Genomic DNA, 18,435 nt, shown 5'->3' with positions numbered 1-18,435 from the left:
TCTAGTTCAGTTCTTTAATTATTCCAGTGACATTCTTCTAGTTGACAGGTCCAGACTGTGGAACCTAGTACAAGTAAATTACATCAGTGTTCTTCAACCGCCAGTCCACAGACCGGTGCTGGTCCGCAAAACTTTCCTGCCGGTCTGTGAAGAATTAATGTCCCATGCAAGCGCATGTCCATCTTCTGGCTTGGCTGCTCCTTATCTTCTGTGCCTGCTGCAACTTGTTTGCTGGGACAGTGCATAGTGGCTCTTGCACACTGCACATGGCTGACCCGGAACCAGGTCAGCAGCATGCAAGAGCCGCTGTGCGCTGTCCCAGCAAACAAGTACAGCTGGCGCTGAAGATAAGGAGCAGCCAAGCCAGAAGGAAGACGGACACATGTTTGCAGGGGACACTGATCCGGCTTCGGCAGAGGGGGGCATGCCCAGCTGGATGGCCCTGAACAAGTAAGGGAGAGAAGCGATAACGTGGGACAAAGGGAGAAAAGGGGGGGGGGTGGAGGAGCACATGGGACAAGGGAGGGGCATGAATTTGGGACAAAGGTTGGAAGGCAGGGAGAGTGGACACAAACTCAGGACATAGAAGGAATAGGGAAGGCATGAACTTGGGACACAAGGGAGGGGATAGAAAGGGAGAATTGTTGGGGATGAGTGTGCAAGTGAGAGGGAAAGATGGTGCACATGGGGAAAGGAAGAAAGAGGAAAATTGTTGGGCATAGACAGAGAGGAGTGAGGTAGAGATACAGGGGGAAGAGAAGGATGAGAGGGAGAAATATTGGATATGGTGGTGGAGAGGGAACAGAGGGACAGATTGAAGGGGGTGGAATGTTGGACATAGTGATAGAGGGAGAGGTGTGGCATGGTGCTGGAGAGGGGTGATAGGAGAAATGTTGGGCATGGGACTGGTGGGCAATAGTGAAAAATAGTGCACATGATCCGGGGGATGAGAGAGGGAAAAATGTTAGATATGGCAGTAGAGTGAGTGGGAGAGATGCACCATGGATCTCTCTTTCCCCACTCCCTGTACATGGGATGGAGACTGGGACCAAGTTCACGGGGACAGGACGGGGACTGAGCTGCAGGGATGGGGCACAAACGGGTTTTTTTATTTCAGTATTAATAGTTTGCCAGTTCACAAAATAATTCTTTTGTTTCCGCCAATCCATAGGTGTAAAAAGGTTGAAGAACACTGAATTACATAACCAAGCTGTAGGTGTCTTTGCTGAGTGATGGCTGGAGCACTGTCCTTATGTGCTTTTTGTTTCTTATATAATTTCTTATGTCCCTTCTCTCTAAAAACTAGGTCTTAAAGCCTCTGTCTTTTAACAGGAGGGATAACATTTTTTTATGTTCTCTGTTTTATTAGACTGCTTCCGGTATTGACTCTGGTAGCGGCCACTTTCATTTCCGGGATCACCTTTTTTTTCTGCTGTCATTCTGTTAGCTGTTTTGGGGTTGTTTTTTTTACTTGCTTTAACACAGCTTGTTAAAGATTACCTAGTGCTTGTTCATACTGCAAGTTATTCGCCACATCATTTCCTTTAAACCCTCACCATGACAACAGGACTTCTACCTCTACAAATAGTTACCCGGGCATGTTTGGACATGCCTCTTTTTAAGATGTATTTGTAACTTAAAGGTTTTGCGGGAGCTGTAAAAATAATGCCACATCTTGGATTTTTAAAAGCAGACCCTAGCACTGTTCTCTGTTTCAGATTCACAACACTGCTAATCTTGTCTTTTAACAGGGGGGAGCTAACATTTTTTTTTCTGCTCTCTATTTTATTTGATGGCTTCCTGTAATGACTATATACTCCAGTAGCAGTCACTTGCATTTCCAGTGTCAGACAAAACCGGTTTCCAATGACATCATCAGAAAGTGCATTTCAGCAGGAAGGGGGGTGGGGGGTTGAGGGTTGTCAGATACCCTGTTTTGCTGATGTCATCAGAAAAGTTCACAGATGAGTGTGCAATTGTGGGGGTGGGCAGTGGGTGGAGCTACCACCATTCATCCCGAGGAGAGGGGCAGTGGGTGTGGGGTGGGCATGGTCTAACCTGGAAGTGAATGCTGATTGGTCAATCCTTATCTTACCTGTCAATCAGTTTGACATATAGTGTACCCATTATACTACTTATGTCTTCTCCCCCACTCCATCTTCCCAGAACAGGTGTTCTGTCACTTTGCAGCCAGGATCAGATATAGCAGCATTAGAAAAGGTACAGAAAAGCAGCCAGGGCTCTTCAGCCTAGAGAAGAGATGGCTTAGAGGAGGTTTATAAAATACTGAGTGGAATGGAATGGGTAGATGTGGATTGCTTATTTACTCTTTCCAAAAATACTAGGACTAGGGGAGGCATGCAATGAAGCTACTAAGTAGTAGATTTAAAACAAACCAGAAAAATATTTCTTCACTCAACATGTAATTAAACTCTGGAATTCGTTGCTGGAGAATGTAGTGAAAGCAGTTAGCTTAGCAGCATTTAAAAAAGGCTTGAACAATTTCCTAAAATAAGCCCCATAAGCCATTAGACATGGGGAATGCATTGCTTATTCCTAGAATAAGCAGCATGATATCTGTTTTTACTCTGTAGGATCTTGCCAGGTATTTGTGACCTAGGTTGGCCACTTTTGAAAACAGAATACTGGGCCTTTAGTCCGTCCCAGTATGGCAACTCTTATGTTCAAGTTTCAAGTTTATTATAAAATTTCATTAATCGCTTATCAAAACTTCTAAGCGATGTACAATAATAATTATAGAGAGATACATATAACATCAATTAAACAAACATAGTTAACACGCAGACAGTGACAATAACGGATGTACTGAAACACAGTGGAAGATAGGGTGAACCACAATAAGTAAAGGAAAGTGAACGTAAAAGGAAAAAAACATAAGGAGGGAGAAATTATTTAAAGCTCTTTAAGAACATGGCAGAAAGTTCGAGTGAACTGCAGATTGAAATTAAAAGTGTCTAACTAAAATTTCTACAACTCAAAAGCATCTTTAAACAAGAAACTTTTCAGGAATCCTTTAAACTTGTCTAATTTGTTTCCTCCCTCAAGTGGGCAGGCAAGGAATTCCATATTCGAGGTGCTGTAACAGAAAATATAGTAGAGCGTAGTTTATTAATAACTCTTAATAAGGGAACGGACAGTAAACTTTGAGTAGTAGATCTGAGTGGTCTTGACTGACTCTACAAGTGTCCCTTGCATAGACAGAAAGCATCACACCTTTTTGTGCAGTCTCCTCTGATGATTTATTCCCTCTATTGGGCTTGGCAGGTGCTGTACTTTCCGGATCATTGGTGGCATGCAACACTAAACCTGGACACCAGCGTGTTTATCTCCACTTTCCTGGGATGAGTGTTACATTCTGTGAAATCCTCACAAACCTCAGGAGCTGCACTAGCGTTATGGACCAATGAATTAAGAATCCAACAGCCTCAGGGTACAACTGACTCAGACTACAACCAGCAATATTTACAGGGATCACCCATTAGATAAGCATTTAAAGAGAATTTTAATATTTATTTGCAAGAAGACCTAAATCAGTGCATTCCACTGCTGAGGCACATGATTCTTAGTCTCATTTACTTCCCTGATAAGAGTAAAGTGATTCTTGTATGTTAGTCTTTATTAGATTGTAAGCTGCTTAAAAGACTATTTTTATGTGTGCTTGTATAGCATTGCTTATATTTAGTAGTACTATAGAAAAGATATTAATAGTAGTAACTAATGTTTTACAATTTTTTTAAAAAAGAGAAAACTTTGTATGAACAATTCCATCTTCTCACTACTGCTCAGGGAGCTATTGGACTGTACAGTGCAAATCAGCGGTCTCAAACTCAAACCCTTTGCAGGGCCACATTTTGGGTTTGTAGGTACTGGGAGGACCTCAGAAAAAAATAGTTAATGTCTTATTATAGAAATGACAACTTTGCATGAGGTAAAACTCGATATAGTAACTATAACGAGTTTTACCTCATGCAAAGTTGTCATATAGTTGTAATATAGTTTTTAAATCTTTCCTTAATTGCTTCTGATAATTTCAGCTATACACAGCTGAAAGCAGTGCAACACGTAGAAAGTGAAAAAGTATCAACTGCAAGAGACAAGATTTTGGACCAACTATTTTGAGGCCCTCGGTATTATAAAGAATGATTTTTTATGGAAAACTTGTGCCTTAAGTGTCTGGTGGTCGCGTCCATAACCATCTTCAGCTCTCACCTCCTCCAGCACAGGACACACGCACAAGCTGCACTGCCTCCAATGATTACCTTACGTTCTGGAACGTTGCCCGCCTCACTGCTGTAACCTCATGCAAGCACTTTCCTGCGCCTGCATGCGATTGGACTCCACCTTACAGTCGCGTACAGATGCAAGAAAGCGCTTGCGTGAGTGAGGTTACAACAACCGCCGGACACTTAAGGCACAAGTTTTCCATAAAGGGCCTCAAAATAGTACCGGGCAGGTCATGAGTTTGAGACCACTGGTGCAAATCAACTGAAGCAGTGTGCAGCATTTTGTGAAGTGGCCTTAGAAGTTCCCAAAACTTGTACTTTTAGTTACTTGTTAGCCTTGGAAGTGTGTAATCTCTATACAATAACATTTTTCGTTTTCTTGTAACTAATCTTAATCTGACTAACAGTGTCAGAAGGAACAGTCTTGTGCATACTGCAGAACACCCAAGTGATCTAGTTCTAGAAGGGAAACTTTGGGCCAGTCTTGGTTTCTGAATTTATATCAAACAATGCAATGTCTCAAAAAAAAAAAAAACAACAAACCCCTGCTATAGATACTTAAAAGCCACACAAAAAAGCAATAAAAGTCAATAGGTTCTCTGAGTGGGAAGAACTTGATGTCTCAGCACTTGAGGAGAAGACCACGTAATAATGTTTATAGAATAAATCATACAAATTATTATAGTGAAGTGAGGTGTCTAAACTAAACTAAACTAAACCTTAGGTTTGTATACCGCATCATCTCCACATTCGTAGAGCTCAGCACGGTTTACAGGAGATGGGATAGAAAGGAACTACAATGAAGGGTTAGAGGTCCAAGTATGAAGAGTTTTTAGAGGGCTTAGAATGCCAGAGTGCTGCCTTCCTTCCTTAACTACGGACCAATGGACATATTTTCTTTTTTTTTTTTTTTTTTTTTTAATTTTTAATTTATTAATTTCCATTTTTACAATAAATGATTCACAAGTAATATAATTAATTACTATATATCATTGTATCTATCATTAATAAAACTTAATTTATAAACAGTATATATTATAAATTATATATAATCAAAAGTTATAAATCCCTCCCCATTTTTACAAATAATATTTCCAAAAATTATGCATAACCCACCCCATTCCTATATAAGTACTGCGAATGTGCTAAGAAGTCTAATCATTAGAATAATTAGTCAATGGTTGCCAAATTTTCTTGAAATTATGAAGATTCCCATGTTGTAATGCTAATACTTTTTCCATTTTGTAGATATGACAGACAGAGTTCCACCAGAATGTATAATTTAATTTGGTATAGTCTTTCCAATTTTGAGTGATTTGTTGCATGGCGACTCCTGTCAATATTAATAGCAGCTTGTTATTATTTGCTGAGATCGGACTCTGAGTTCTCATTGCAGTGCCAAATAGTATGGTATCATATGAGAGTCCTACATGATTTTCTAGTAATTTGTTAATTTGGGGCCAAATTAGTTTCCAAAATGCATTTACACAGGGGCAAAAAAAAATTAAGTGATCTAACGTCCCTATTTCTATTTTACAATGCCAGCATCTATTGGATCTAGTATTATCTATCTTTTGCAGGCGCGTAGGGGTCCATAACACTCTATGTAATAAAAACATCCATGTTTGACTCATAGATGCTGACTTTGTAGATCTTAATCTCCAGGACCAAAATCGTGGCCATTGAGACGCAGAAATTGTCTGTCCAATCTCAATACTCCAAATATCCCTAAGACCGGTTTTCTTTTTTTTATTTAAAAATCCATATATCAATTTGTACCATTTTGCGGCTTGGTGACCCAAGAAATCCGCCTGGAAACATAAAACCTGCAGACTATATTGAGTATTAAGATTTTTCCATTCAGGGAACCCTACCTGAATGGCCTGCTTCAATTGCATCCATTTAAAATATTGTGATTTATTTAAGCCAAATTTATTTTGCAATTGTGAAAAACTAAGCAGTGAACCTTCTGAAATGACATCATTTAATGTTCGTATACCTGCACTTATCCATTGTTTCCAGACGATCTTAAATCCGCCAATTTTGATCCTGGAGTTTACCCAAATAGACTGATTTAGTGATTTACAAATTGGATCTGGTGATAGGTTATTTATATATCTTAATGTTTTCCAAGTGTCTAATAAAATTCTATTATCTTTGTATCTTCTAGGCATTGTTATACTAATTAAATGATCTAAATGTAATGGGAACAGGAGCCGCCATTCTAAATATAGCCAATCTGGTACATTCTCCATGAGATCTGGGAGGATCCAATACATACCCTGTCTTAGAATATAGGCTTAATGGTACCTATAAAAATTTGGAAAATTTACCCCTCCCTCCACAATTGGTCTTTGTAAAGATACTAAAGCAATTCTGGGTCTTTTCCCAAACCAAACAAATTTTGTAATAATATTATTTAATTTTTTATAAAAGGACCCCTGAAAAAATATTGGTATCATACTCATTTGATAACAAACCACAGGCAAAATCATCATTTTAATTGTTTGAACTCTTCCCCACCATGAAAGATGTAAAGGATTCCATTGTTCACACATTTCTGTAATTTTTTTCAATAAAATTTTTTCATTTTCTTTGACTGTATCATCAATTGTATTTTTAATCATAATTCCTAAATATCTTAAACCTTCCTCTTTCCAAATAAATGAATATGAATCAAATAATCCTTTGGTACAGTGAATATTAATAGGAAGAATTTCTGATTTATTCCAATTAATTTTATATCCAGAAAATTTTCCAAATTCCTCTAGAAGATTAAGTAAACTTGGAATAGTATTCCCCGGTTCTCTTAAATATAATAAGATATCATCTGCATATGCAGAAAGTTTATATTCCCAGTTAGAAAATGTGATTCCTTTTATCTCCTTAGTTTGATTAAATGCAATTAACAAGGGTTCTAAAACAACATCAAAAAGTAAGGGGGACAAAGGACATCCTTGTCTAACTCCCCTTTGCAAGTTAAATCTTTCTGATAAATTGTTATTTATATATAATCTTGCACCAGGAGAGCTATACAAAGTTTGAATCATTTTAATGAAACCGGGACCTAATCCAAACCATTCTAGAGCTTGATACATAAATTTCCATTCTACTCTATCAAATGCTTTTTCTGCATCTAAAGATACCATAAATGCAGGATCATTCATAGTTTTTGCTAAATTTAAAGAATGAAATGCTAATCTAGTGTTGTGTGATGAATGTCTTTTAGCAATAAATCCTGTTTGATGCACATCAATAATGAAAGGAAGAGCTTTTGCCAATCTTATTGCTAGTACTTTAGAAATTAATTTACCATCTACATTTAATAAGGAAATAGGCCTGTAATCTGAAACCAAAGTAGGATCTTTGTTTGGTTTTGGTAAGACAATAATTAGTGAGTCAGCCATAGTACCTGATATATTTCCATTATTCATTTGATATTTATACAATTTTAATAGATATGGTAAAATAATGTTTTGAAATGATTTATAAAATTCAACCGTATAACCATCACCACCCGGAGCGGATCCAACTCTAAGAGACTTCAATGCTGATTCTATTTCTTTTAAAGATATAGGTTCTTCTAAACTTCTTTTTATATGATCTGGAACATTTGGTCCAATAAATGAATTTAAAAAATTAAGTCCATCTGGTTCTTTATTTTCATAAGATTCAGAAGAATATAAATCTTTATAAAAATCAAGAAACTGTATTAAAATGTCTTTATTGTTAGTGTGTGTATTACCTTGTATATCTTTTATTGCAATAATCTTGGACTTTCTTTTTTTTGCTTTAAGAAAATTTGCTAATAATTTTCCAGCTTTATTTGAATTTCCGTAAAATTGAACTTGTCTATTAAATAAATCTTTTCTCACAAATTGAGAAGAAATCTCATTATATTTAACTTTTAGTTTTAATAAATCTTGTAATGTATTATTTTCCCATTTTTCAATTAATTTTTTTTCTAATAACTTAATTTGTTTTCCTAATTCAAGAAACTGTTTTTTATGTTGTTTATTAATATATGCTGAATATGAAATAATATTCCCTCTCATTGTTGCTTTAAAAGCGTCCCATAAAATCTCAGCATTAATATTATCCGAATCATTAATTTGAAAAAATTCTTGTATTTTTAATTTAAATTCTTCGAGAAAATTTGAATCCGCTAAAAAAGTATTATTAAATCTCCAAATTGAATTGAAATGTTCAATATCATAATTTTGAAGATTAATCCACACACCAGCATGATCAGAAATTATAATAGGATCTATAACTGCTTTTAACACACGCTGCGCTAGGTTATTAGAAACAAATATATAATCAATTCGTGAAAAGGATTTGTGGACCTGAGAACAAAAAGAAAATTCCTGATCATTAAAATGAAGAATACGCCATATATCTACTAAATCACAAGATTGAATCAAATTATCTAAGCCTAATGATTTCATAATTCTACTTGGTTTTTTATCCAAAATTGGATCCATTACAGCATTGAAATCCCCTGCTACTATTAAATTAGATGTAGCCAGTGGTAAAAGTAATTGTTGAATTTGTTTGAAAAACTCCATTTGATTCGTATTAGGAGCATATAAATTGAATAAATCCATGGTTGTATTTCCCAGATCCATTTTGACATGCACCCATCTACCTAAGGGGTCATAATTTATTAATTTGAAATTCGCATTACATTTTTTGTTTATCAGAATAGCCACTCCAGCTTTTTTCTTTAAAGCCGGTGCAAATAAACATTTAGAAATCCAACCCCCAGATAATTTTTTAGATTCAATTTCAGAAAGATGCGTCTCGAATGAAGTAGATGTCCGCATTTTGATTTTTAAGGAACGATAATATTTTCTTCTTCTTAATAGGATGATTTAAACCATTGACATTCATAGAATAAATTTTTATATCCATCTTATTTATCATTAAATTTTAACCAATATTCTATGATAATATACATGATTAGATCTCAGCACAATTAATATATATTGATCCCCATTCCCACCCTCTATTTTCCCTCCCCACCCTCCCACTATCAATGTTTGACCTGGAACACACATTGGTCATGCAAAACCTAAATCCCCTCCCCCAGGCAACTAATCATTCATAAATTATTTTAAAAATAACCTCTAATTCAATACATTTCATATTTCTTTACCCACCTTATTATTCATTTAAACCTTCATTAAATCCCATTGTATATTATAATTCATATCAAATATAATTGGATAAATCATATTAATATTTTCAAATCTTAGACATAATTAATATATTACCCCTACAATAAATTAAATATATTTCAAATATAGTTCTAATTTTATATATATAAATTAGATATATCTATTCCTATATAGATAATAGTAAATATTTTAATAAAATCTTTTTATACATTTTGAAAATCATCATTTATAGTATCGTAATATGTATAGGTAATTAAATAAAATATATATTTATATCAAAAATATTCTATAATTAATATCTATGTTATAATAATTTCCCACTCATTTAACCAATTCCAAAAAATTTTTCAATTAATATTAGCAGTATTAAATATAGATGCAATAATTCTTATCAATTATAATTGGATAAATCATATTAATATTTTCAAGTCTTAGATATAACTAATATATTATCCCTACAATAAATTCAATATATTTTAAATATAGCTCTAATTCCATATATCAAATTGTAATAATATCATTTTAAACATTTTTAAATATCATCATTTATAGTAACCTAATATGTATAGGAATTAAATATCTATGTTATAATAATTTCCCACTCATTTAATCAATTCCAAATTTTATTTTATTTTTTTTCAATTAATATTAGCAGTATTAAATATAGATGCAATAATTCTATAAATAGTATTAAATTCTATTATAATATAATTTTAGCATAACATCCAATATATTAATAATAATTGAATCAAAAATTATAAAATGTTTTTTTTTTTTTTTTTAATGGATGGAATAAAATCAATAATTAATTTAAATCATAATATTCAATATATTGTAATAATATTTGAATCAAAAATTGTCAACGTTTTAAAAATAATTTACTCTGTTAGTAATCATTGTCTTCTTTTTTTTTTTTAATCATCTTCTTTTTTCTTATTTTATCTTGCATTTTCTATATCCTATCTTCAGATGAAACTTTCATTTTATTCTGATTATATGTAGACATTAGTTCCTCTTCTTTTTTCCCTTTTTATTTCCATCTATTTTCGTTAGATAGAAATTTGCTTTATTCTGTTTTATTATGTAGACATTGGTTCTTCTTGTGTCAAAAATTCTTTCAGTTTTGCAGGATCTTGAAAATACATAGATTTATTCCCAGTAGAAATTCTCATTGTAGACGGATAGTATAGACCATACATGTAGCCCTTTTCTTTTAATTGTTGTCTGAATGTGAGGAATTGTTTCCTTATATTTGCAGTATATTTAGCAAAGTCAGGAACCAAAATCAATTTAGATCCTTTATAGTTTAGGTTTTTATTTGCTTTTGCCACTTTTAAAATCTCAAATGCTTGTTGGTATCTTAATACTTTGAAGATCAAAGGTCTAGGAGCTGCCTGGTTTGTTGTTTTTCTTGTGGGGATTCTGTGGGCACGTTCTATCTCTAACGGCCATTTAGAATTTAGCTGCAGCAGTTTAGGCAAAAGATTTTCCAAAAACTGTATAGGATCCCCACCTTCAAGATTTTCAGCTAAACCAAGGATTCTAATATTCTTTCTTTTTCCTCGATTCTCCATATCAATTAGTTGATTTTTTAAGGCTGTAATATCTTTCTTTTCCTCTTCACACTTTTGTGTGAAAGTTTCCAACTGCCAGATTCTTTCCTCTATCACAGACATTCTCTGCCTGTCAGTTTGGATCTCCTGTTTCAGATTGATCAGCTCCTCCTTAACTTCTGAAATTTTGTTGGCATTATCAGTCAACATTATTTTGATTTTAAATAATTCCGCCATGATGTCAGATTTTTCATTAAGTTCCTCAGCTTCCAGCGGAATTGGTACACTCGACGGCGACACGGGAGTGACCTTCGACCTTTTCGCCGAAACTCCCGATGTACATGGTTTTTCATTCTTTCCTTGCCTTATCGCCGCCATCTCCGACGTTGATTTTTATTATTTTCAGATCGGGTGAGCTAAGTAAACAGTTTCTTTTTATTCAGTTTGTTGCCTGGGACCAAGGAGCGCCGCGGTTAAGCTGCCATATCGTGCGCGCTCCAAGCCACGCCCCCAATGGACATATTTTCAAGCTAAGTGAGTTTATTTTTAGGAGCTGGCTGGGGAGTTCTCAGAGCGGGACTTCCTGTTTGATCTTGCACTCATGTGACTGACCAATTGTATATCACTGTTTAATTTATCACATTGATTAATTTGAGCACACGTGAGGTGTCCTTCCAGGAGAGACTTTGACACCCCTGCTCTAGGATCATCATCTATTTACTATTCTTTCTAAATACATAGTCAAAGTTGTACTGTATCATGCCTCTCAACCTGCAGTAGCTAGTGCCGCTGCTTTATTTTCTCAGGTTAGATTTTCATTTCTGTTTCTTTATATATATTTTAGTTATGGAGAAATTGTAATACAACCATATTACACTCAAGATAATCTTATAGCATAATCTTAAACTACATACATAGAATTACAGCCAGCTAAAAAAATACATTGCATATAGTTTAGACCTTAGACTATTTTGATATAATCTGGTTTACAGAATGTAATTTTTTTGCAGATTAACAAATTGCTTTCCATCTACTTGTCACAAAAACATTGTGGGGTAGGGTTTTGCCAGTCCTCTTTTGTCCTTTGCTATTGGCCATTGTTTTCCTACTGTACTTAGTCTAGTTGTTGTAGAACTATTCCTCAGGCAAGGTACTACACAGAAGGGCTCCTTCTGGAACCTTGTACATGGCCTTTCTCCTGAGCCTGGGCATGTTCCCTTTGTATGATATCCAAGTGCAGCCAACCTGAGTGTGAAAGACCTGCTAGGAATCAAAGCAGGAACCCAGCAGGTTAGCTCTTCAAAAATGTTTTAATGTTTCTGGGAAAAATATCAAAAGAAAACCAAACTGAGCACATTGTTTGTTAAGAACATAAGAATTGCCGCTGCTGGGTCAGACCAGTGGTCCATCGTGCCCAGCAGTCTGTTCACGCGGCGGCCCTCTGGTCAGAGACCAGCGCTCTAACTGAGACTAGCCCTACCTGTATACATTCCGGTTCAGCAGGAACTTGTCTAACTTTGTCTTGAATCTCTGGAGGGTGTTCTCCCCTATGACAGACTCTGGAAGAGTGTTCCAGTTTTCTATCACTCTCTGGGTGAATAAGAACTTCCTTATGTTCATACGGAATCTATCCCCTTTCAATTTTAGAGAGTGCCCTCTCATTTTCCCTACCTTGGAGAGGGTGAGCAACCTGTCCTTATCTGCCAAGTCTATTCCTTTCAGTACCTTGAATGTTTTGATCATGTCCCCTCTCAATCTCCTCTGTTCGAGGGAGAAGAGGCCCAGTTTCTGTAATCTTTTGCTGGTGGAAAATAGGCTGCACCTACAGCTAATTAATTAATTGTAAATGCACCATACTTTAAAAAGGTTTTCCTCTAAAAATCCAGTGTATGAGGGGCATTCAATAATTTAGCTACCGCAGTAGGAAAGAAGAGGTTTTTTAAAAAAAAATTATTTTTCAATATAGTCCCTTGATAGCTCCATACACTTCATTCACTTTTCCTGCAATGACTTTAACCCCTTTGAAAAGAATTCTTCTGTTTGACCTTCAAACCAGGATATCACACCTTCTTTGACATCTTCATCACTTGAAAACCACTGTCCACAGAGAGATTTCTTCAAAACTCAGAACAGGAAATCATCTAAGGGAACCAGGTCAGGACTTTATGGTAGATGGTTTAGCTGCTGAAATCCACATTCTCGGATGGCAGCCTGTGATTGTCTGACATGTGCACTGGTGCATTGTCATGAAGAAGCAGCACACCTGTTTTGAGTTTTCCTCATGTGTTTTCCTTGATTGACTCCCACAAAGTGATTATTGTGTTGGTTGTAACTTTTTACAGTTATGGTTATCTTGTGTAGTATGAGCTCAAGAAGCAAAAGATCTTCATCATCCCATGATTGCCATGACTTTGCCTACAGATTTTTCTATCTTGAACTTATTTTGGGGTGGGGGATGACTTGTGCTTCCAATGTATTGACTCCATTTTGGACTCAGGATCTTTGTGATAGACCCATGTTTCATCTCCAGTCACCAAACGATGAAAAAAAATTCACTTTGTCTTCATGGAGCATCTCCAAATTCTCCTGACAGCACTGGAGTCTTGCGGCCTTCTGATATGGCATCAGAATTCTTGGAACCCATCTTGCACTAACCTTGGACATGCCCAACTTTTCATGAATTATTTTCCAAAATGTATCTGCCGAGAGGCCCATTTCTTCAGCTATTCAGGAAACCTTAATTCGTCTTTCTGACAAAATTTAAATCCTCAACTTTCTTGCACATTTCTGTGGAAGTTGCTTCCACAGGCCGTCCAGTGTGAGGGTCATCTTGAATGGACTCTCTACCCCGCTTAAACTGCTTGCTGCAAAATTTTACTTTGTAGGATGATGGGGCAGACTTGCCATAAACTGCAGTCATGCATTCATGGATCTGCTTTCCCTTCATTTGTCAGAAATTTTATCACTGAATGGTGCTCCAGATCTAGAAGTTTCTTACTTGATTTGCACAAGGACTCTCTTGACATCCTGTATCTTGGAATGTTAGACTTACACTGAGCTGCAGCTGTGCATGAGTAACCTTGAGACATGTCATAACATACACAGACCTCTTTCAATACGTTTGCTATTTTCTTTCATACTTGGGTAGATAAATTATTGAACGCCCCTCGTACATGCATGCTTAACATCTAACTAGTCACTAGCAATTGCTTCTGAACTTGCATGCTTAAAGGAGGGAGTAGAAGGTCATTTTAAATCAGAACAGTGTGGAAGAACATAGCTAGGTAAATACAAGTGCTCAAAGGAAAAAAGTAGACTGATTAAAGGAATAAGAATACAAAGCAGGGAAACACTTAGATCTATAGCTACTAAATGCAGAGTAACACAAAAGCCTAAGGTTTGCCTCTACCCAACATAAAATGGGGAGACAGAAGAAGAGAGATGTTCTAGGACACCTGTTGCCAAACAGGACAGGTATTCTATTTTCTTGATTATAAAGCCACATTTTCAGTAAAATAAGCAGAATTGGCCCTCAAGCCACAGACCCATCTCTGGTCTTGCACATTGCTCCAATAGAACTTGGATTCTGACATGTTTGGGATTTTTTTCCTTGTCAGTGAGACACTGTCAGACTAAATCCTGAATTTTTATGTGTTTACATATTTGTTTGTGGAGGCAGTTATTTAGGTCATCGATGCAGATATTTGAATTGTAAATGTGTTAACATAAGATCCTTTTTTCAGGTAAAGTGATTACTGTTAGCCTGAATACAAGATTTTAGGCTTACGGTCCATGTCTCAATGCTCAGGTATATTAAATTTTTGAGAAAATAGCAATTCTTTTGGCCTGATTGCTTACTTAGGGTTCCTTTTGCAGAGTTTCAAGTTTATTTTTAATTTGATTATACCGCCTATCATTATGTCTAGGCAGTTTACAGTACATTTAAAATAAGTATATATAGTAAAAACAATGACTAGATACAAAAGAGAGAATGGAGAAAGATACAATTTCTAAAAAAAAAAAAAAAAGGGCTGCACAGATGGGAAGGGGGTAAAACAAATGTTGCTTGTTTACTCCTGATGGTTTAATATAGACAGTATAGGCATCCTCAATCATAAATGTTTTAAGATTTGATTTACAATTTGGTAAAGAGGTTTCTTGTCTAAGATGGCTAGGAAGAACATTCCATAATGTAGGTGCAGTTATAGAAAAAATGGTTTTATGTGTGGTGTCATAAACGATATGACAAATTGATGGAATCAAAAGGAGATTTTGTTGAGTGGAACGAAGTGATCTAGAAGCAGTGTAAGGAAGTAATAATCTATTGATAAATGCCAGAGAGTGTTCTAGTTTTGTTTTGATAATGAGGAGTAAGATTTTGTAAGATTTTGAAAGTGATACGGTGAGATATGGGCAGCCAATGAGCATTTTTGTAAGAGCGTAGTGACATGATCATATTTTTTGGCCTTCTACAAAACACAGCTGTGAAAATTATTTATAAGACGGAGTCTTCTCATTTCTTTTTGGATAATACCTTGATAAAGAGAATTACAATACCTTGATAAAGAGAATGACAGTAGTCCAGATGAGAAATAACTAGTGAGTGAATAAGGATGCTAAAAGATTTTTGTTCCAAGAGACTCAAGAGAGACCAAATCATTCTTAGTTTGTAGAAACATTTTTGGACCACTGAACTTATGGGCTGGTGATAAGTAAGTTTATCATCTAGGATTACACCAAGTAATTTAATGGTAATGTCCATTTTAAATGGTGTTGATGTTATGCAGATTGGAGTTTTTAAATTTTCCTTTTCGTTGCAGGGGAAAAGCCATGGCTTTGGTTTTAGAGATATTCAGTGAGAGCATGTTATTGTTAAGCCATTGGCTAATTTTGTCCAGTTTTTGATTGATTTCTTGGATTTCTCCTGAATCAAGCTTTTGAATGGGGTGTATAAGTTGTATGTCGTCAACATATGCGAAGACTGTGAAACCTATTGATTGAGCCAAGGTTAATAATGGTGACAGAAACAGATTGAATAGGATCGGAGAAAGTATTGAACCCTGTGGAACACCAAAGCTGTTGGTGTATGGTTTTGTTGCGGAGTTTAAGGTTAACCTGATAAGAATGTTCTGAAAAGTAGGTAAAGTCGGTGAGGTAAATGCTCCCATGCTCATAGGAATTCTACAGTCCTTACTTATTTAGGACAAGTACTTACCAACTTTTCACAACTGTACATGGAGGCACCAAAAAGTCATGAACCCCTGAAAAATCAGCAGTTCAGCTAGAAGGTACCACAACTTGCACCACACCTGCAGGGGTTAAGCTGGGGGTCCCTGGGGATCTGAAAAGCATATAGTCATAGGGAAGCTTAGATTACTTATTGGATATGGCCAATTTGAAAATGATCACCTAGAGTGTGGGGGAAATACATTCACCTGGGTTGGCCAGGATACTGGGCTTGCTAGACCTGCAGTCTGTCCCAGTATGACAACTCTTTGTAACACTTAGAAGGGATGGATATCACATTCTTACAAGAAACACATCTGACATAAAAAGCACACAAATTGCAGAAGGCTACAATGTAAAGACACCAGTAGCATATTGGCCACATTGAAGACTCTCAGCCCCACTGGGCTGAAAGTAGAACACTAAAGTGTACTCATGAATAGATTATGTTCTAGTACCAGTGAGACAGCTTAATACATTAACCCAAACAAAAATAAAGTTGACAAGTATCTCTGGCCATTCACTAGTGGAAACCCAGGGGAAAGTGTCTGGTGGCAAATGAACCCAACCCTCTATTGAATTTCTTAGCAAAAAGGGAGTTCAAGATACATGATAAAGGGGTTTAGTGATATACTGGGAGGCAGAAAGAGCATTGTTAAAGGGATAAATAATGGCCTATACTCTAACTAGAAAATAGAGAGATGCAGAACTGGTAAAAGTTACAAAGGCAACATAAAGAACATGCTGCAAGGTTGTCAGGTAAGGAGCAAAACATGAGAATCAGCAAGATGTTCCCACATCAACCAATGACTAAAATTCAATTTTATAAGTACTGACTTCATAAATGGGGAAATTAGGCAAATTGCTAACACATCTCTTAGAGCTCTGCCACTCCTAATCCAAGACAAACAACATCTGGAAACTTGGGGCATAATGAAAGCCTTCCAACAATACTATGAGAAGCTATACTCCTTGGGCTCCTTAAAAAACACAAATAGAGACAAACGTTTTGGGACACAAAAATGCCCCAAATAAGGCAGCCAGTTAGCTTATTTGAATTCAAACATAGGAATAGAAGAAATTATGCAAATCAATCATCAAAAATCTAAAACCAGCTGAGGACTGGATGAGACTGGGAGCTGATTATAAAATCATTGGGGATTTTGGGGTGGACACATTAAGAAATGATGAGCATGGAAGCAGAAGCAGTAAGCAGAGCTTCACCAAAATCATGCATGCATGGTGGTTCTTCCAAATCTTGCAGAGATAGGGATCAAAATATTTTAATAATACTGGTAAACAGACTAACCACAATAATGGACTTGGTTCACAAGGACTAGATATGCTTTGGTGAACCTATAAAATGTATTGGCAATGCTATGGTCTGGGCATGAACATAGTAAATGATGGCAGATAAAGACCTGAACGGTCCATCCAGTCTACTCATTAGTTATACCCATTAAAATACATGATTAAATTAACTTGTCTCTTCTTTGGTATTTCTGGGTCATAGACTGCAAAGTCCACCTGGTATTGTCCTAGGTTCTAACTGCTGAAGTTGCCGTCCAAGCTCACTCCAGCCATCCTGTTTGCAGGATATCTACCTTAAAGTCTGTCTATAACATCCTCACGTTCCAAGTTAGTAGAGCTCCCGTTGATGCCCTCCCTAGCCCATCCTACACCATATCACCACATATGGGACACAGACCGTGCAAGTCTGTCCAGTACCGGCCTTAGTTCTTTAATTTACAACCTTAATTATAGATCCTCTATGTTTATCCTACCCTTTTTTTAACTCCATCATCGTTTTCCTCTCCACCACTTCCCTTGGGAGGGCATTCCAGGCATCTACCACCGTCTTCGTAAGAAAGAATTTTCCAACATTGCTCCTGAGTCTTCCTCCCTGCAACCTCAAACTATGCCCTCTAGTTTTACCATTTTCTCTTCTCTGGAAAAGATTTGGTTCTATATTAAAACCTTTTTAACTAACTTAAGTACTGTTGATCAGCTTGGATGCCAGAAAAGGCATTTGCTGAAACTTACATGGGTATATTTGGAATGGAATGTGTACTGCTGAGGTATGGAATTCAGGGTACATTTGTAAACTGGGTAAGAATGTGTTACAAAAGGCCAAGTGTTCAAATTTTAATAAATGGGAATAGAACAAAAATCAAATGAAGAATGAAATAGGGTTGACACCTCTCCCCACTCCTCTTTCTACCCTCCCTAGAA

General features: G+C 36.2%; 1 protein-coding gene across 6 annotated transcripts in view; it reads left to right on the top strand.

Moving 5' to 3' along the window:
• JMJD8 (jumonji domain containing 8) overlaps positions 1-3,943 on the top strand; it is a 32,959-nt gene extending 29,016 nt beyond the window's left edge. For all 6 annotated transcript variants that reach the window (XM_033962679.1, XM_033962681.1, XM_033962678.1 and 3 more), the window contains one exon: positions 3,286-3,943. In XM_033962679.1, coding sequence (XP_033818570.1) covers positions 3,286-3,428 — 143 coding nt within the window. In that variant the 3' untranslated portion in view covers positions 3,429-3,943. The remainder of the gene's footprint in view (positions 1-3,285) is intronic.
• Positions 3,944-18,435: the final 14,492 nt, after the last annotated feature.

This window comes from Geotrypetes seraphini, chromosome 11 (genome assembly GCF_902459505.1).
Source record: "Geotrypetes seraphini chromosome 11, aGeoSer1.1, whole genome shotgun sequence".
NCBI lineage: Eukaryota > Metazoa > Chordata > Amphibia > Gymnophiona > Dermophiidae > Geotrypetes > Geotrypetes seraphini.
The sequence above is the reverse complement of the archived record's forward strand: the minus strand, read 5'-3'. Positions and strand labels throughout refer to the sequence as shown.